General features: G+C 42.3%; 1 protein-coding gene across 1 annotated transcript in view; it reads left to right on the top strand.

Annotated features, from left to right (window-relative positions):
• Nucleotides 1-21599, top strand: part of DSCAML1 (DS cell adhesion molecule like 1) — a 232662-nt gene that overhangs the window by 37503 nt on the left and 173560 nt on the right. The window contains exons 2-3 of the mRNA XM_069741278.1: nucleotides 2196-2513; nucleotides 9897-10043. Of these exons, the coding sequence (XP_069597379.1) occupies nucleotides 2196-2513; nucleotides 9897-10043 (465 nt within the window). The remainder of the gene's footprint in view (nucleotides 1-2195; nucleotides 2514-9896; nucleotides 10044-21599) is intronic.

Genomic DNA, 21599 nt, shown 5'->3' on the forward strand with positions numbered 1-21599 from the left:
CTGCTCCTTCCATTTTCTATAGGGCTGCTGGACTGACAAAGTACTTCCAGCAGTCCAATAGTCAATAGATGGACCAGGACACACATGCACGACCAGCGCCAATTTTAACAAGGTCCAAGTGGTCAAACTCCCATCTCATCATCAAGTTATCACCTTTTCCATGGATAGGTGATAACTCACACTTAATGTTGGCTATAACACTGTAACGCGTATTGAAATAACCAAAGCAGCACTGAGTGTACATATATACAGTACTGGTATTGATGATGGAAATACTGTAACTTTTGCCTGTTTTTAACAACTGATGGTGGTGAGGCTATAGCAGCAGATATAGTCCACCAAACTTTGATTTTGATGGGGTTTGTCACCCATCGGATGTGTATTTGGGGCTCCCAATTCGTAACTGATGACGTGGAATTTAAGGATCATCATGGTCCTTGTCCTGTAGAATAATAACAACCATGACAATCGTGTAGCTTTTTGCAAGTTCTTTCATTCACGTCTTTGGGACTGTTAATCAAGTGAAACTTGGAGTATTTTTTTTAAACTATTGATCGACCTTGAATTTTTATAAACTACTTAATTACCTTATTTTGCTTCCTTCTCTCCTGAACTCCCTGCTGAAAGTGCTGTTTTAACTGCCTAGTTCATGCGTTATTAGAAGCTTCTTGGAACTACTGCTTTACGAAGGGCACTATTCCTAAACCCTTTCGTGTTCTAGATTCTCTGCTCCCGTTCACCATATTAAGACGCAGAAATGTTTCTAAATTGTGCTTTGAATAGGGATTGCATTAGTTCAAAGCAGCTTCTTAACTAAGCAGTTAAAACAGTACTTTCTGCACTGCTATATCAAGGAGAATACAAGTATTTACCAAAACAAACATGTCCTTAAAGAGTTACTAAAGTTTAGGTACTCTTTGAAGAGGACCCATCACCTCTCCTAACATATCTTTTTTTTTTTTTTTTTTAAGTAAATACGTGTGTTCACCATGATTTAACAATGCTGGTGCAATTTTTTTTTTTTTAGACTTCTATGTTTTGCTTTTTCTTTTCTATTTCTCTTATTAACTTATATAAATTGACCGCTGTATTACCAGTTGGTAGGATGTCCCTGCACTGCCTGCCATTGTCCAGTCAAGTCGTGTCGTGGAGAATGGCACCCAGTTTATGTAGGCATTTCTGGAAGAAATAATGGAGGGATATCACAAAACCGAGTTCTGAGAAAAAAATGTTCCAGACTTATTTTATGAGAAGTAATAGTAATTGCTAAATTGGACACTTATACTTGCAATAGAGGAGTCCCGTACTCCACTCTGTTCACTGGCGGACACAGACAGAAGAGGGCCCCTGTGCAAGAGCAATATATGGGCCCTTCCCAGTCCAATAGCTCCTCATAATGCACAATTGCACCTGCTTTCGGGGTGGTCGTGGCCCCTTACACTTAGCACTAATTGTATGTAATCTCCTGACTGTCTGTGCACACTTGGTGCAACCCTCCACAAGGTTGTAGCAATGCAGAGGGATCCAGAAACTAGTTCACCAGACATCCTCCTTGTGCTAACTTTTTTGATACAGAAAAATCACAACGTTTCGACCATGAAGGGCCTTTATCAAGCTATGCATATCTCTGTTTTTTATGACTTGATAAAGGCCCTGCACTGCCAAAGAGTTGTGATATGTTAGTACTAATATAGCTGCCAAACGGAGGACGTTTAGTACCTTGGTTCCGGGATTTTTCTGCTAAATCGGACATGTCGGCAAAGGTGACAGATCCTCTTTTAATTAGGGTTTAACCATTATCATGGTCAAGATTGTTGTATGTGCAGCCCTTGTATTTAGCTGTTATATGCTTATTTTATATGGTTTTTATAGAGTAACCCATTTTTTTTTATTTTTGCAAACCTCCTGATATGTAATGAGTTTAGATTGGTGGTGGTCCAAATAATAAAACATCCACTGATCGCTAAAACAATGGGGCAGAGAACCCAACTGAGCTTGGCTGGTGGAGCTCAAGTTCCTCCCCATTGTTTCAGTGATTATGGGGGTTCTCCCACACCCACCAATCAAATCTTCTGAAATTTTAGAAGTTTGTTAAAATGGCAGGTACCCTCTAGTGCAATTATTGCTGTGTTCTATACATCTGATGACCATAGAAGAACCTTGCGTCTGACCCGTCTTCTTCTTTCTCTCCACAGCTTGCTCTGAGGATGCCAGCACGAGTTTATACTTTGTGAACACTTCTTTGCTGCAGATCACATTCTCCAGCACAGTGGGGGTGTTCATCCCCTGCCCTGCAGCTGGATCTCCCAGCGCCACCCTCCGATGGTACCTGGGGACAGGAGATGACATCTATGATGTGCCTCATATTAGGCACGTCCACGCCAATGGCACACTCCAGCTCTACCCCTTTTCTCAGTCCGCTTTTAATAGCTTTATACATGACAATGACTATTTCTGTACGGCAGAGAACTCCGCTGGCAAAATCCGGAGTCCAAACATCCGCGTCAAAGCTGGTAAGTGGCAACGATGTTTGTAGTGGCGGAAAAAGTTATAGATAAGTGAGAAGTTGTAACATATATGGATTTCAAAGTGACATTACGTGTCCGAGAGGATCATAAGATCCGACGACTGAGACCCCCACAACTCTGATCAAAGTCTTATCAGAATAATCGGTCCATTTTTATCGAACGTGTGAATGAGCCCTTATAGTCTATGGGGCAGTTCATAGGTCCGTGGTTCACTTAAAATCACGGAGTCATGACTGATTTCTCTGATCAAACTCTCCAATGCCAGTCTATGGGTCCATGATAAAATGAGACAGCACTCGGACTATAATAATGGCCTTCGGGTCATTAATATTCTTGGGTTGTCAAGAGAGCGGTCCAAAAAGTGTAGAGATTGTTGCTTTGCAGAAACCATGAAAAGAGCACAAAAAGATAGAAAGTAATTGAAAGTTCCTAGAGATATAGTTGGCAAGTTTGTGAGTTTTGCTAATAAATCTAATCTGCAACCGGGGTTGATTAATTTCAATTGCAGCTGTAAATTTCTCAGTGTTGATGCTCATGAATATTCATCAGGGATCCCACCCTTGTACATCCCGTTTGGCAAACATGGCCGTACACGTCTAGTAACTGAATATGATTGGTTGAATCCCCAAAGCAAAATCCACCTTTAGGTTCATCCAAATCTAAGTAAAACTTCCCCCCAAAAAATCAGCACATATTGTACTATACCATTGATTGTGATGTGACAACGGCTCGTTAAAACGGAAAAACAAAAATGTGCTTGGAAACGTTATTTCCTGGATGACATAGTAACAAAACATTTGCATCACTTCCTACGTAACCTTTTAGCAATGAAAATTTTCAGTAATACAGTGTTATATTCCAATGTTAATTAAATTTCACTGTTTCATTAGCATTAATGCGCCATGTGAAATCATACTGCTGTATACGTTACACCTTGTATATTATCTATGTTCTGTGGTGTGCGGAGATTAAGTGTCATTCCTGGGATTGAAGGAGTTGTCTCAAATTATTAAATGGTGAAACATTGCAAAGTGCTTGGAAAAACAAGCAATTTTACAATTTACATCTTATTAAAAATCCTTTCCGTTCCCAAGAAAGGAGGGATTTTTTATTCAATAGTGTACAGCTCGTTACCTAGGTTACCGGCCACCACTGCAGTCTCCGAGTGGCCAGATACCTAGGTAAGGAGCACGAAGCTGGCTGGATGCAACCAATCTCAGTTTCTCTGTCTACGTTTGCAGCTCGGGGAAACGCTTAGCTAAAGAAGCACTCTTCTTCCTCCTCTTCCTCCTCTTCTTCCTCCTCTTCTTCCTCTTCCTCCTCCTCTTCCTCTTCCTTCTCCTCCTTTTCCCATCAAAGTTTTCTCTTAATATATTGCAGTCGTCACATTATATAGCACTGTGTACTTACAATTGCTCATTTTGCCTTTCTACCCAGTTAATTCTTCTCTTTTCTATTACATCCACGACAACACGTGATTAGAAACTGACTAGCTGAATCCTTCTAAGCTCTATGTAGAAACAGGAGGTCACTTTTCCCTGTATGAGTCATCACTGCAAAAGTCCCTGGCGGAGGGAGCAGCTGGATCAGGAGGTGAAAATCAGAATGATTCATGCAGGGGAAAGAGAGACTTCCTGATTCTACATAGAGCAGAGAAAAGAGAAGAATTATCTGGTAGAAAGGCAAAACGAGCAATTGTAAGTACACAGTGCTGTATAATATGATGACTGCAAGATATTACGAGAATAAACACTTTGATGGTAGTGCTTTTTTAAGGCCAGTGGTGGGACCAAACAGCCGACCCAAACTATCAGTCTTCGTTGGTGATGGTGCACGCGCAAAGAAAATTTGAGGTCAACCCTTTAAGGGCACATTCGTGAGAACATATTTTGTTTTGGGACAGATTTCGAGTCTGTATTTTTATTGCCAAAAGACTGTACCACTGTAGGTGCAGTGTCCCCGTTTCGTAAGGCATCCCGCTATAGTACCAGGCTCTCTCTGGAATGAGCGGCAGTCAAACCTGCGCATTGCTGCTTTTTCCAAAGTGTACGGGACTAATGGAAGTTGCTGCTTGCTGTACTTGGCCATATCTGGCAGCAGTAAGTTCCCATAGTTGTGGTTGACAACTAAGCTGTGCAACTGGCCCGCCAACCCTAATAGAAACATAACATGTGTCTCTATAGGGCTCTGCGTTCAGTTCGGTAGACCCACCAAGCTTCCGAGAGTTGAATACAGGATCATCGGAATGGATTCTCAATCATGATTATTAAACGGAAAATGGATAACTTTCACCAGTGTTTCCCAGGAGTGGAAAAGTCAACAAGTCCTGGGAAGATTTAGCTAAAATCCAACATTTTTCATTCCCTTTCTGGACTCCGGGAAAGGAAAAAACCAAGCTGCAACCCACCCATAAACAAACTGCTACAAGTCCAGCACCAGAGCACTACCCCAATAAACGAGTGTATCGTAACCTACCTAACACTCTACCATTCTTAGACATACGCTGTTTCCTTGCGGTCTCCAGAATACAGATGGTTAAACGGGATACATGGCTGCATAATATCACACCATAAATTATAACCCTTCCTTTATGAATAGATCCCGGTTAGCGCACTATAATCAGGACCATGGACAGCTCCGGCTGGAGAAAAAAAAAAAATCCCAGCTACTTCTCTGGCTACGGAACAAGGAAATAAAGTGCAGAACATGTGTGTACAGTCTATAATATTGCGCTTGATGACTTTTTTTTTTATTTTTTTTAGATACATTCCTCATTGTTTCCAGAAATTGAAACTGCAGTCTTTGAATTGATCATAAGGAGATTGAGCACACGATCGAGCTGGTTATTCTTTTCATGGTCTTTAGTGCTGCTCGCTAGTAATTGTTTTTCAATAATCTTGCAGCCAGAAGAATGGATCTATTATAGCTTGAATGGCAGGTCATATTTTCAATATTGTAGTTTGCAGAGCAAGGTTTATTGATCATATGATAAGTTTTATGTGAATTTTGTATTATGGAAAGCGGGATAGCAAAGCTCGGAAATTGGAGGAAAGAGTAGTGACCAGGTTTTTGTGTTCTAGCGTGATATTCAAATACACATATAACAAGTGTATAAATGAAGGTTTATCTGTAGATGTTTGGGAACAATAACACAGATATAATCATATTACTGGAGGTCCATGATCTGTAATCTTTAAGATCAGTAGCCTTAGAGGGCTACATTACCATGCCAAATTACTTAGGAACAGATTAGAGATGAGTAAGCGCTAAAATACTCGCGCGCTCGTTACTGGAACCAAGCAATTCCTAATACTCGCATGCTTTCTTCGAGTAACGAGAATAATGGGAGTCAATGGGAAAGTCCAGCTTTTTTTCCGGCAGACCTCTATAAAGAGGTCTTGAGGGGGGGGGGGGGGGAAGCAGTGGAAATGTTCAAATGGATAGAAAAAGTGCTGAATGGAAGTAGAACAGCATGGGGACAAATTAAGGAAGAAAGGAAACATGCTAATACGTCAGGGACCACCTATAAAATTAGTATTTATTGATTTAAACACCACACCAAAAACATTTAAAAACACACATATGAAATATAACCCATGAATGCCCACCGCACATAAGGCAAAATTTTAAAAAGAATTTAAAAATATATATACCGTAATTTAGGTAAACAAAAATAGTTTTTTAATTTAAGAAAAAAAAAGGAAATTTCAGTGCAATTTTTGAAGGAAGCAAGAAACTGCCAAAAATGAGGGACTCTGATACACCTTGTATAATACATAAAGAAGGACCTCATACACATCCTGTTCAAATTGTCTTGTATTGGTACTCCTAGATTCATAAAGGCGATACTCTTGAACGTTATATACCAAGGAAACATACTCCAGACCATGGAATAGTCTGTGGGTGAGCAATATAATTCCGATTAAATGTTGAACATTTTTTTTTTTGAGTCTTTTATAACAACGAAATAGACTCCAGACCACGCAATCTATGTAATAATGATAACAATTTAGAACAATTTTTTTTGAGGCTCCTATAGCAGCCAAATGTACCCAAGAAGATAGAACACTCTATGGGTGACTAATATAATACGGATTCAATTTTGAGCAAGTTTTTTGAGGGTTAAATAACAACGAAATGTATCGAAGAACACGTAATACTGTATGGATGAGAAATGTAGCCCAGCAAAAAAAAATTTTTTTATTTTTTATTTTTTTTTTTAGTCTTCTATATCACAAAAATTTATCCCAGAACATGGAATAGTGTATTGGTAAGAAATGTGAGAGAAATGGCAAATGGGTAAAAATAACTTTTATTTAAGTCAAAGATGGTTACCTTATGACTTATTAAAAAGTGCTATGTGCAAGTGAGTGATGTGCAAACGGACACAGGCGAAAATAGAGGTTCAGTGTGTGGTTGGAAAAAAATTATTTACATATACACCCAATGTTTAGAGATCCAGTTGCTTATAAAATGAAGCAGGGCCCACTGACATTGCTTCATTGGTTCCTATAAAGAGGGCCAAACTGTGGGTGTATTGGAAGCCTAATAGTCTGATACACCAAGCTTACAATGTAATAATGGGACCAGTTCTCCGGCTACAGTGTTGTCCCGAGTAATAGCATGATCATAATTAAATGGTAAAAATGCTTCTAGGGAACAAACCTGAGGATATAGCAAACACAATCAAAGCTAATTTATCCTCATATTACAGAAAACCATATAGAAATAAATGGAAGGCATCCAGGATAATACATGATTTGGTGCCTTTATAGGTCAAAGTACATGCAGCACAAATATAACATAAGCATCAAGCTATTATGACCCATAAACATTGCAATCAATGTAGTAATACAGGAACATTCTCACAAATTATGAGGGAGTTATTTATACTATGGTACCCCCTGTTCAGTATTTGGTGTAAGTCCTTCCCATAGTCTCCCAATGAGTTTCCTCATATAAGATTCATCAGGGGAGCCACACCAGGACATGTATATGCAAGGCTGCTGAATTTACTCCAGAACAGAGAATAGTGTATGGGTAAGAAATGTTAACAAGCAAGCAAAATTTTCAAATGCTTTTTTGCTTTTTTTTGTACATTTTACATGCCACCGTAATACAACAATAACCATATTAAACTGTATGGATGAGTAATTGAATCCATAACATTTTTTTGAACAAATGTATTTTGAAGGTGTAGTTGATGTACTTATACAGTCATAAAGGCCTTGCAGAAAGATCAAAGCCAGACAGAAATTATGAGAAAGGTCATCCATAGACCTCTGAGTTGCTAGAAATCCCCCCCCCCCCCCCCCTGAGAAACAGAAGCCTACAACATTTTTAAAAGCTTTTTCTCAGTTTTAGAGATCACAAAAATGTACTCCACACTACGCAATAGTGTATGGCTGAGAAATGTAGCCCAGGAAAATGTTTCAACAATTTTTGGGTGTGTTGTATAATCAAAATACATTTTTTTTTTCAGCCCCCACAAAAAAAGCTGCATCTATATATTTGCCAACGGATTGCACAGGCTTAATCCCGGTCTATAGACTGGATTCTGTCTCTCTGCCTGCTCCTGCAACTCTATCTCCCTCCTTAGGCTAAATGCAGATTGTATGTGATACAAACAGCAAAGCAAATGATTAGTCATTAGAAGGCCTGTAAAGGTACCTTCACACTGAACGATATCGCTAGCGATCCGTGACGTTGCAGCGTCCTGGCTAGCGATATCGTTCAGTTTGACAGGCAGCAGCGATCAGGATCCTGCTGTGCCATCGTTGGTCGGAGCAGAAAGTCCAGAACTTTATTTCGTCGCTGGACTCCCGCAGACATCGCTGAATCGGCATGTGTGACGCTGATTCAGCGATGTCTTCACTGGTAACCAGGGTAAACATCGGGTTACTAAGCGCAGGACCGCGCTTAGTAACCCGATGTTTCCCCTGTTTACCAGAGTAAACGTAAAAAAAACAAACACTACATACTTACATTCCGGTGTCTGTCCCTCGGCGTTCTGCTTCTCTGCACTGTGAGGGCCGGCCAGCCGTAAAGCAGAGCACAGCGGTGACGTCACCGCTGTGCTTTCCGGCTGGCGCTCACAGTCAGTGCAGAGAAGCACAGCGCCGGGGGACAGACACCGGAATGTAAGTATGTAGTGTTTTTTTTTTTTTTTACATTTACGCTGGTAACCAGGGTAAACATCGGGTTAGTAGGCGCGGCCCTGCGCTTAGTAACCCGATGTTTACCCTGGTTACCAGGGGACTTCGCATAGTTGGTCGCTGAAGAGCTGTCTGTGTGACAGCTCTCCAGCGACCACACAGCGACGCTGCAGCGATCGGGATCGTTGTCTAGATCGCTGCAGCGTCGCTAAATGTGACGGTACCTTAAGTCTGATGGCTCAGCTTCAGCACTAGTATCAACACTACAAGCCTCTTATTCATTATACTGTGCACACAGGCCTAGACAAGCACCCTCTCCCTCCAAAACGAACTGTCACAAAGCTATGCAATGGCGATGACCTACCACTATGATTGGTGATCGTCAGACCTGATTCAGTGCTGTGGCCCATTTACTAGTTTTTCATGCGCAGCTGTACTGTCAGTCATCGAGCTGTGCAGAGAATTGTTGCCAGCCCCATTCATTTAAAGGGAACCTGTCAGGACATTCATGCTGTCTCAACCATGTGAAGCATGGATCAAACATGGGCTGCATTATTGCAGGTATGTATGCTATATTCTGAAAAGCTGTGACGTTTCAGAGAAAACATACTTTGAAAAGCTGACCCAATTCATTAAAGGGGTTGTCTAGCCTAAAACTGCAAGTCTGCAGTCACTCATTGTGACTGCAGACTTGTGAGTCTGCACAGGATTATTTGGTGCCGGCGTTGGTATTTGGTGACCACAAGTATGTGATAGTCATGTGCCAACTAGACGTGCATGGCCTCACCCAATGCAGGTGTAGAAGCGAGGCCAGGCACGTCTAGTTGGAATGTGGCCAGCTTTTAAAAGTAGCTACAATGTTTCAAGGCAGCATGTTTCGTCCTATAGGTTTTCTTCAATTGGAGCTGTCCTGTAATTGGTCTGTGCACTGGGTAGCGGAGGCTCTGTTATTTATGGATTATTTATGGAGAGGTCTTCAGTCTCAGGATTATGGGAGGGGGATTCTGACCTTGGACCCCCACTAATCATGAAGTGATGGCATAGCCTGCTGATTTGTCATCCCTTTGAGATGGAAATATTCTTTCGATTCATTTTACCAGGCACAGCCACCACGATAGGTAGGGTGCTTTTTCTGTGTAGACAGTGAAGTCACATAATTGCCCAATCTGTTTAAAAAAGCTCCACATCAAGTGACAAAATGTGTGTACCTTAGTTTTCAGGGAGCCGTACACCGTCCGTGTGGAGGACCAGAGCGCCATGCGTGGAAGTGCCGCTGTATTCAAGTGCCTCACTCAACCCTCCGTGCAGGAGTACGTCAGTGTTGTGTCCTGGGAGAAGGACACTGTATCCCTCATATCAGGTATGTCGATCACTTGTCTGCAATATCAAAGCCCACTGTAATCAGATTTAATTTGCTTGGACTATATGGCTGCATCCAATGTCTGCTAAGGCGGGTCAAGCCGGAAAAAGTAAAGAAATTGTCTGGAATAATTTTTTGCATTCTATCAAAACTGCAGGACAAGTCACTTTAAGTGTTGTGGGATTTATTTTTAAATGTGACGCAGAATATTCAGTCAAATATAAGTATTTTTCACTTTTGCTGCATGACCACATTGAATTCTTCGAGGAATGTGACCATAACATAACATTAGATGACTTTGGTCATCAATCTCTAGCTCCGATGCACGAATTGTAATTGCTAATTCTTATTCAAAATGTTTAACGTTTTATGTTGAATTTATCTCTGGTTCAGTTGCTGCTCATTTGCCAATTGATGAAATTATTGTCATTTATTTGCTACATAATGCCTGTTTGTTTGTTTTTTAAAGAAAAAAATGGGGGAAACATTTTTTGCTGTGAAATGTAATTAATATAACAAAAATTTCTAGTATTTCATAAAATGCCTATTCTCTGGATTTTCACAGACAGCAGTAGTTTTGAGTAGACCATTATCTGCTAACTTTGCACATGAAAAATGGCTTTGAGAGATGTTGGAGACTAGCCAGACCGGTTTATGCTCAGAAGAAAGTGACCATAGTGCTAATAATCACGTGTCACATGTTGACCTTGAAATGGATGAACATTGGTACCACTGGACTCCATTCATGGCAGCAAAGAAAGGAAACTGAGGGTCCAGTTCTTTGATGTAGTTGTACCTTCACAGAACTTCTTTGACATGTCGGGCGTTTTGATCATTGGTGTTCTGGGGTTGACACCTTCATCAATCACTAAAAGAAAGGGGTAAAAAAGGTCAGCCCAGAGCTGCTCTTCTCTAAGACTATAGGCTTTCTTTCGGGTACTGACTTCAGCCTCAGAGGAGAGCGGCGCTCCGCTAAGAATGTTAACAATCAGTGGGGTGATGGCGACAGGGTCCCCACAATTATCACAACGAAGGATGTAAGTTCTAAGCCAAGCACTGCTCTCTTCCAAGACTGAAGACTAAAGTAGAGTAATGATGGCTGAACCTCAACGGGTTTGGCTGAGTGTCTTAGGTGTACAGGGGTCACAGACAACTGATTGTCGGGGTAGTTGTCGATCGGGCATGTCCAATTTCGGGCTGCCGATCAATTTGTTCTCCAGGACACGTCTGATAAACGGCTCTCTCTTAGAGAACACAGGACCACGTGGCCGAACAAGCACTCCTGCATATGGAAGAGACGGCCAAAATGGCTGCCAGCTGAACAAATGGCCAAACCATCGTTCAGCCAACAATGATCTAATATGTATGGTGGCCTTTATCTATCTGATAGATTTTTCTATTTAAACTGTCTTCAGTCTTCGAAGAAAGCTGCTCTTTGCTAAATGCTTGTACCGCTTTGTCTTGCCAATTGGTGAGGGTCTTAGCAGCAGTTTAACCTCCAAAAATCATTGCTTCTGAAATGTCTGTGACATAAAGTTTGGGAAAGTGCAGTTACTTTTTTATTGGTTCCCACTGATAGTTTTAGGATAATGGTGTGAGGAATCATATGAAGAATTTTTGATGACTACGTCGACCACTACATGGCCTTAGCTTACCTATCCTCTAATGCTTTACCATCTCGAGATCATTCTATTGGCATGGAAATGGGATGTGCTTACTATAATGGCTGTGCAGTTACCAATAGACTGTCTAGGGCGTTGGGAGATTCAGGTTGTTAATGGTATGTCTTGTCACCGTGGAGTTGAATGAAGAATCATGATACATAAATGCCAGAAAAATGTAGGTAGACCCATTGCGCAATGGGATTACATATAAAGGCCTAGTTTTCTAAAGTGAGTCCTACCTGATGGAGTTGGCCGGCACCACCGAGGCCCCACGTGGTTCCAATAGATGGGACTTTGCCATAAAGTTCTATAGTTTTCTAGTTCTTACAGGATGGTCTCTGATTCCCTTGTCATTAAATATAGGGAGATCTATTACACCTGTGTGAATGCAGCTTTAACCAGTGAGATAAGAAACTGTTGAATAATTGCATTTGCCATAATCCCTTTTTTTTAATAGATATACAACAAATTACTGGAGAACACTCCACTGTACAAATTAAATTCATTTTATTTGACCCGGATTGAAAAAATAAAGTAGCAATTGACTTTTCAATTATGCTCAAGGATCATAAAAATGGAAATATATCATTCTATCGCTCCGGCCTGCCACTGATGGGACGTGACATCCTCGTTGCTGTTGGATAATTGTAGGCCCAGCTTTCTATACTTTTTATAGCTACCTGGTTTATGTACCCTGATATCTATCGATAATCCACTCGTCTGAAAAATACTGCTCCATCTTAATCAATGAATTTATGCAAAGAGTAAACTGTAGCAGTACATTGTAACATTATTTCAGGCCATCACACACATTAGATTAATATTAGTCGAGCCCTCCAATTTCGGTGGGACTGGCTAACTGTTTAATTCGGGGACTCGTGACTCTCCTCCTCCAGATGATGGGGAAAGAAGAATGAAGTTGCGTTTTTTTCTGATCTTGGCAGAGTCCTACTATGCGCTTCCCATTAGAAATACATGCATACGTGGCTGAATTGAGTGCGCAAGCATCGGTTGCATCATGGTCACATTAGTATATTCAATATTGAATGGGGCATTTTGATCTTTTTGTTGCGATGTAGCCTAAAGGGCACTTTCCACATGAAGTCCTCCAATTTTATGTATGGGGTCCTCTAGACATAAAATAACTGTTCAAACCAAGCAACCTTGGTATGGGTTTTTTTTTCAACTGACCTTCTGCCAATCTCGAACCATGGCGACTTGATGGATGAACAATCTATAGTAAGATTGATCTTGCGAAAGCATTGGTTGGTCCACCAGGGTCTTGATAGTATCAAGCCTTCGTGTTGCTAGTGTTCCTGTTCGCCTTGTTCCTTCTATTCCTCCGACCATGATGTCCTTCTCCATTGATTTCTCTCTTGATATGATATGTTCAAAGTAGGCAAGTCATAGCTTGGTGATTCTTGCTTTGAGTGACCTGTCTGGCTTAATTTGTTCCAAAATTGATTTGTTTCTCCTTCTTGCCATCCATGGCATTCATAACATCCTTCTCCAGCACCACATTTCGAAGGTGTCGATTCTTCTTCCTTCTTGTTTCTTTATCGTCCGGGTTTCACGTCCATATTACCACAGAAAAGACCAAACTATATACGAGCCGTGTCTGTCGACCGTGAAATGTTCCTCTTTGTGAAGACCTTCTCCAGTAACTTCACTGTTGATTTGTCCATAGCTCTTCTATTGACTTCTGGTCTTTTCACCACATCTTAAGTTATCATTGATCCCAATAGGTCAAAGACCTTTACAACTTTCAGTTTGTCGCCGTCCATCTCAAATGTGTCCCGGTCATAATGAGCAGTAGTTAATTCCTTTGTCGCTTTTGTGTTGAGTAGCAATCCCATGTTCTTGCTTTCCATCTTCACACACCATAATAAGTCCTACAGTGCATTTTTCCACTCGTCTCTTCCTTGATTGACAGTTGTGCAGAAGCCTAAGGAAGGCCGGGATGGGTTGGAAGGTGCACAGACCTGTTTACCCATTCTAACAGTACACCGAGCACCTGCGCTTGGTTTGAACGGTCAATTTGTATTGAGCAATTTAATGTTGTAAAAATACTGAAATATTTTAGGTGTAGGTCTACCTTTTAAGCCCTCACTGTCTTAATTATAGGCAGCAATACTGGTATAATGTGAGCCACATACTCCTTTTTTTTTTTTCTCGGAAGAGCATTAAAAGTTACATACATTAATACTAAAAAACATTTTTCTATAAAGTTGTTTCATTATTCCTAAGCTTACCTCTCATGGCACCAGTCTGTTTACTACATTATGGAGCTAATTTGATGTTTCTTCCATTCATTTTATTGCCGTTTGCTTATATTTGTACATCCTGAGATAGATCATTATCTGTGTTTTCCATGAACCTTGCGACATAAGATGCACTACTGGTCAGCAAAAACCCATCGAGTCATTACTCAGCTGCCGCTAGTCGCTAACGAATTAAATGCGGCTGCAAACATACTGCAGGACACTGAGTAATCCCATAGATCCACCAGACGCCCAGATGGGACACCTTCCCTATTCGATATACAGGTGCACAGCTAATTATAAGGCTATTACAGGCAAATACTATTACTGGTAATGCTAACGATGAGACTATAATTAGTGCCGAACAGGCACAGGTGCAAAAACGCGTCTCTGAGACGGGGGGAATGCCGTCCAGCTTTCTGTGTATAGCAATATACGTATTGAGACCCTCGAGAGAACTAAGGACATAGCCTCTATATAACACCTGTGACCACATCTCCTGTACTATGCTAATGATTTGTAGTCATTATTGTAGCATAAGGTAATATCACTGGATAAAAAAACAAGCAACTAAAGTAATATTAGTTTATAGTCATTGCTATTTTCATTATACAGTAGCTATTCTCCTTAAAAAAAATCCTGCTTTATGTGCACATACTGATCTGATATGTCCAGAAGCTGTCGTGATTTTCATGCAAAGACCTGCCCCTGCATGTTGTAGAAAAACAAAGACCCGCCCCTGCATGCTGTAGAGAGACAAAGACCCGCCCCTGCATGCTGTAGAGAGACAAAGACCCGCCCCTGCAGGCTGTAGAGAGACAAAGACCCGCCCCTGCATGCTGTAGAGAGACAAAGACCCGCCCCTGCAGGCTGTAGAGAGACAAAGACCCGCCCCTGCAGGCTGTAGAGAGACAAAGACCCGTCCCTGCAGGCTGTAGAGAGACAAAGACCCGCCCCTGCAGGCTGTAGAGAGACAAAGACCCGTCCCTGCAGGCTGTAGAGAGACAAAGACCCGCCCCTGCAGGCTGTAGAGAGACAAAGACCCGCCCCTGCAGGCTGTAGAGAGACAAAGACCCGCCCCTGCAGGCTGTAGAGACAAAGACCCGCCCCTGCAGGCTGTAGAGAGACAAAGACCCGCCCCTGCAGGCTGTAGAGAGACAAAGACCCGCCCATGCAGGCTGTAGAAAACATAGATAAAATGAAAGCTGCTCTGTGATTGGTTGCTATGGGCAGCCAGGACAACTTTTCCATTTAGACAGTTTTTCGAAAATCTGGCGAACTGAGAATAACCAGAAAGGAAGCAAAATGGGTAATTTCCAGTGTTTTTGGGGTTAGATAGGGTTCATATATTTGTCCGGACATTATTGATCTTGGGATTATAATGGATATGATTAATATACATGGTTAATATTTTACTACTTTATGTCCCATAATGGCGCTGATAAATAATTTTATTTTCTGACCTCCGGTGACCCCCGTTGTCTATAGGATGTTGAATTAGGGTTTGGGGTATATTGGGGCTGATTGGGGGGTGGGGGGGAGGAATATGAAGCGCTCAGCGATCTTCCCTGTGAGGCCTGGCGTGATTCTTATCTCGTTGCCGTGGTAACGGGAAGAGAAGGTGCGAGATGTTTTCATTTTCTGTGTTAATTCAGATATTCAGATGAAGTTGTGAGCCGTGCATAGAAAGGAGAGAGAGGAGACGGGAACAGGGGAGGAGGGAACAAAGGAAGGAACGGGGGGCTCGGGGACGAGGGCTGTGATTGATGGAGGGATGTGAGGGAATATTAGAAGTAGGGAAGAAATCGGGGGGAAAAATAGGAAGAAGAAGCAGTTAGAGGAAAATGGAGATCAGATACAGAGGAGATGGGAAAACTAGTGCTGGCGAAGCCATGTTCGATTGATTACATGATCCATAACGTGTCCTGAGCGGCACGTCGGGCGTCCATACTTCTACTGAAGGTGCCCATAAGCCGGGCGAGTGATCTATTCCTGGGCCCTCATACACGGGCATGCAATCTTAGGCCTCTTTCACACTTCAGTTGTTTGGCGTCAGTCTAAAACCGCCATTTTCCTCAAATAACGGATCCGTCATTTTTTTTTTACGGATCCGCTATTTTCCCATAGACTTGCATTAGCGACGGATTGTGACGGATGGTCGTACGTTCCATCCGCCATGCGGAATTTGGCGGACGTCGTCTAGACATAGACGGACATTATAACGTTTTTTGTCAACGCCGAAATGGCGGATCGCGACGGATCCGTCACGTCCGCCATTCCAGCAGATCCATCGCCCCAATCCGCTTTTTCAATTGCGCATGCTCCAAAAAGTAGATACTTTTCCCAGACAACCCCCAAGTAACGGATCTGTCAACAAAACGGATCCGTTAGAACCGTTTTCTCAACAATTGTGACGGATCCGTCGATCCGTCACTATTCGGAAGTGACTGACGCCAAACAACTGAAGTGTGAAAGAAGCCTTACCCGACTCCCAATGCACATGCATGCTCAGTTTTGGCGAGTGTGCATACGCTCACAATTGGGAGACAATTACCAGGAACAAAATCAACCTCTTCAATCCATTTTTTACCTTTATCATCTATTCCTCCTTAATTAGCTTGTTTAGCGAAGTGTACAAGGCCACTTTATAGGCTCGTCCATCTTCACGGGCAAAGTCTTCTTTCCTTAAATGAATGTATTTTAAACTAAAAATCGTTTTTGCAATTGGGCTTCAGCACAAATGTCGCATAGTTCGGCTTTTACAGGCTCTTTCTTTTTTTTTTTTTTTTTTTACAGCTGAGAGGAGCTCAGAAAATGACAGATAAGAGTTATAAGCTCCCGCAGAATAAGCTCGCTGCCGGACCCTCCGATATCTCATTCTGCAGCATACAAAAGCAAGCGGTACAGCATTTTTAATGCAAAAGTGAACTTGCAAAATAACTGAAAAGTTAGCTCCAAGTGCATGGTTTAAGTAAAAAAAAAAAAGAAATTGATTGAACCCAAAGGTTTATTCCTAGTGATGAGCTATTTGTTAGGCAATTCCTGCATGTGTTGCAGCTGTCGAACAACCACGAGACATGCAGCCACAGGAAATCAAGCATATATTTTGAGCATGCCAAGAATCCTCTATTAGGACCCGAGCATGCTGGGATAATACCTTATCCGTGCACTCTCGCTCATCCCAACGCAGCTTGTCACCTATCCACAGGATAAGTCATAACCTGCTGATTGCTGAAACTCCGGCAACTTTGAGCTCTGAAAGACGCCCTATGAGTGGGGTAATCGCCAGACTCCATTCATTGTCTGTTGAACTGAACAGCAGTCGGCAGTCCTGAAGTCAATGAATTGAGCAGCGGTGTGCATGTCTGGTCATCCAATGATCCTAGTAGGGAATTTCAGAGCCCTGTCCCCTGAATAGCTTGGAGTTCCAGTAGCTGGACCTCAGCATCTATGGATAGGTGATAACCTTGTAAGGGGACATCTACAGGAAATGTCACTTGCAGCAGAAAAAATAGTCGCAGATTCACTGGGGAATTTGTGGAATAATCTACATGCAGATTTTGCTGTAAATTTGCAGCAAATTTCACGCTATGCTGCATTGCAAATTTGTATTTATCAATAAATGATCGACCAATAATAATGTGCTAAGCAAACTATCCTATTCCGTCCGTTACACTACAACATCCATGAGGGAGTGAACTGAAATGCACAAATTCAAAATTATCATAAAAATTGTATTTTATGAAATTCTTTATGAAAAAATTGACTAATGAAAACAATTAAACAATAACAAAAAAAAAAGCAATCTCAGATGTGAGAGACACATCAGGCTACAAGTCCCTTTAAACACACCAATGACAATGGATGACAGAATTGCTGGGAACATTCTATAATACAATTTTTAGGAGGCAAATGAATGCAACGAAGCAGAAAAGAAGAATAATCCGCACCTGAATTGTGTATAAAAGCATGGCCTGGCGATATCCATAGTTCCTAATGCTTAAATACCAAGGTGCCACTAGTCCTCATATGCCGCAGCCAAAGAAGGAACTCCTCAATAATTAATATAGCAATATAGACTGAAATCATCCCAGATATACTTACAATGTGTAGGGATTGTGCCATGTCCCTCCACCCCGACGCGCGTTTCGTCCATACTTTTTCAGGGGGATTTCCTAAGCGTTAGGAACTATGGCTATAACCAGGCCGTACTTTTATATACAATTCCGGTGCGGATTGTTCTTTTTTTTTCTGCTCTTGGATGTTGTAGTGTAACGAACAAAATATGATTGCACATTTGCAGTAAAAATCTGCAACATAAATTGACATACTGAGGAAGTTACATTGTTGCTGAAATCTCATCCGCCTTCCTGCTACTGTAACATGCTGCAGATTTTCCACTTGTGAAATCTGCATGGAAAAGGAGTCTTGTGTGACCGAACCCTTAATTATGAGCAAGATACAAGAAGGATCATGCAACAGGATGCCAAACTCACTTGTAGCAGGACGGTTCTTGCAAGGTTGTGCTGCCAAAAAATATTCTGTAAATCTACGGTTCTACTGATCATTGGGAAAATCGACTCTGCTACATCTTTAGATGGTTGACTGCGTCTCAGAGAATCGCTTTATTGCATGCATATACCGGTATGATGTTACAGAGTTCTCATTACTGCCTTACAAGTATTCTTTCCAAACTCTTGTTTGCCGCCCCAGCTATGCATATCACTGATGAATATTTCAGTCGGGATGCCAGATTATTCCTGGTCTTTTCTTTATTATGGAAATGATTTGGCCTCATTATTGGTTGGGAATTGATGGTACACGAGCTGCGTACATGAGATCAGCAGCAGCTGTCCGCCATGCCAAGTATTTGAGCTGCCTATCTGTGTACCTTCTGTCAGTGATACATATACATATATGCGCCAATACTTCCCTTATGACAGGCGGGCATGTTACAGGAGAATATGTCCCTTTGTCTCGGGTAGGATTATTGGGGGCTCTTCCGCATCGGGAGGTGATGGCTGCTGATGATGTGGGGCTCTTCCGCATTGGGAGGTGATGGCTGCTGATGATGTAGCGTCTGTCAGCCCCATGTCAGGTCTCATGGACGCCCAGCAGGTATCGTGCACCTGTCCTAATAATTAGGACCTGCCAATACTTTGCAAGCTGCCGTCCGTTCTCGCACCTGCAGCGCTTTTCACCACCCGATGTGGAACTGGCGCAGGATAACACTTTTTACTGTCATGGAGTTTGTACTTTATTTTTGTAATTTTTTCAATAAATATGTGATATATTTTACATTTTCATATAAATGTTTATTATTACACATTTATTGTAATAAGTGATGCAAATGTTATTATTGTGCTTCAGTATTTGTAAGCAAAAGGTAGGAGTAGTTAGTTACAAAACATGGAGTAAGTGACAATCTTCCCATCTTTCTGTGCTTGTTTCTAAACCTGGTACTGATGCAAAATGCTAACGCAATTTGTCCTTAAATATGGCCGCATGTCCAAGATTGCAAACCTGGAACGTGGGGTTTGCTGTGCATTATTGGTGATAATATGCTGATCGCTGGGGACCCCCACTGATCCTGATAACAGGGTTCTGCAGACCCTCATCTGCGCTGCACAACCTAGTGTATGAGGCTGTCAGACCCCCAGCGATCAGCAAGTTTTCACCTATAGTTAATGACTTTCAAACTTGAGATAAACCCTTTTAAAGGGATCTGTGACTAGGATTTCAGCCCCCAAATTATTAATATGGACATGTAGTTCTTTCAAAGACAAGTCCAACAATACCTTTACCCACAGTCTGTTCCTCCGTTACTGAGAAATCAGCGTTTGAATTGATTTGGAGGTGGCTCTGGTTGATCTGAAGCCTCTTGTCACTCCAGCTCTATTCCCTTCCCAGCTCCTCCTCCTGCTTGATGTTCTATGACACAGTCAAAATTTTTGAAATTGTTCTTGTGCTCAGTGAGCTATTGATTAAATTTCTGTGTATCCGTGTATATAGATATGTTTAGGGTGTATATATAGAGTTATAGATGAATCTAGGTATTCACAATTATATTGTAAGGTTACATCTAAACAAGTCCTGAATGGGAGGTATGTGTCGCCGAGGTGGCTAACCTCAGTGATGTGGGAACCACACAATTGGGTTGTTATTTTTAATGGGCCTTTATTTTGGGTCCAGGTTCTGGGAACATCCAGAAGAGCTGTGTGGGAGCGGCCGTTCCCATAACTCCAGTTCCAGGCCTTGGCATGCCCTATATAAGGTAGCTCAGCTGCCTCTAGAGTTGAGCGACCTTGACCTTTTTAGAGTCGAGCCGGGTTTCGCGAAACCCGACTATCTCAAAAGTCGGGTCGAGTGAAATCGGCCGATTATGACGTAAAGTCGGGATCGACCGAAACACGAAACCCAATGCAAGTCAATGGGGCAGCATAGTCGGCAGTGAGTGGGGGCCAGGAAAACACCTAGAGTGCCCATTTTAATGTCAAAACCATCCATTCTTCTTAATGAAGCTTGTCAAGCGTAATTTACCTTATAATAATTGGAAGGCATTTGAAATTGGGGGTCATTTGGCTAAAGTTGTGGTGGGTAGGGCTGGTTCAAGTAATTAGTGGCCCCAGGAAATCTGGACCACGTCACGGCAGTGGAGCAGGGAGAGGTAAGTATTTCAACTTTGCAAGTGCTGTGAACCTGAGCAAGCAGGGGGGGCCCACTCGTTGGCACTGGCACAGGGCCCCTCAAAGTACAGCGGTGTGTTTGCACGGCGGGGGCGCCTCCCACCGGCAGCAACACTTTTGCGTACCATGAGAGGCCCTGTGCCAGTGACGTCGCCAACTAGTATTCCTCCCCCCACCTGATGAAGGAACCTGCACTTTCATCTGCACCTTCCTGTTTGTCTCCGTGTAAGGTGGTATGGTATGCGGGAAGGGGGACCTGACTTTCAGCAGGGTCACAATCTTGCAGTGTAGCGTGCACGGGAAATGTTGCGTTATGGGTCAATGTACCAGCAGACTCATCTATCACTGGCTGGGCAATGGGCAGGATGAGGAGGAAACACAGATATAGGCCCAAAGAATAAAGTGGGCTAAATGCAGTTCAAAATTGGTAACACAGGACTAATCAGGGGGCATTGCAGTGGAGGACAACTGGAATGAGAGGCTGACACAGAGAGTAGGGCCAAATCAGTAAGTAGTCGAAATGCAGTTCAAAATTGGCAACAGTAGTAAACAGGCGGCACAGCTTTGTTCAGTGGAGGAGAACAGCAAGGAGTGGCAGACACCGATAGTAGGCCCCAACCCAACTAGTAGGCCAAATGCAGTCTAACATTAACAACTACTTAACGAGCGCCTGAAAACGGAATTTCAGGACAGGAAACCAGGAGAACAGCAAGGAGCGGCAGACACCGATAGTAGGCCCCAAACCAACTAGTACGCCAAATGCAGTTGTTCCGTTTAACCACAATATAATGAGAGCCTGAAGATAGAAGTTCAGGAAAGGCAACCTGGAGAACACCTTGGAGTGGAACACACCATCTCTCTACACCCCATACCCAATTTGTAGGCCTAATGCAGCGTAGTTTCCAACAACTACTAAACGAGAGCATGATGATCGAAGCATTGGCG

This window comes from Ranitomeya imitator, chromosome 10 (assembly GCF_032444005.1).
Source record: "Ranitomeya imitator isolate aRanImi1 chromosome 10, aRanImi1.pri, whole genome shotgun sequence".
In the NCBI taxonomy this organism is placed as follows: domain Eukaryota; kingdom Metazoa; phylum Chordata; class Amphibia; order Anura; family Dendrobatidae; genus Ranitomeya; species Ranitomeya imitator.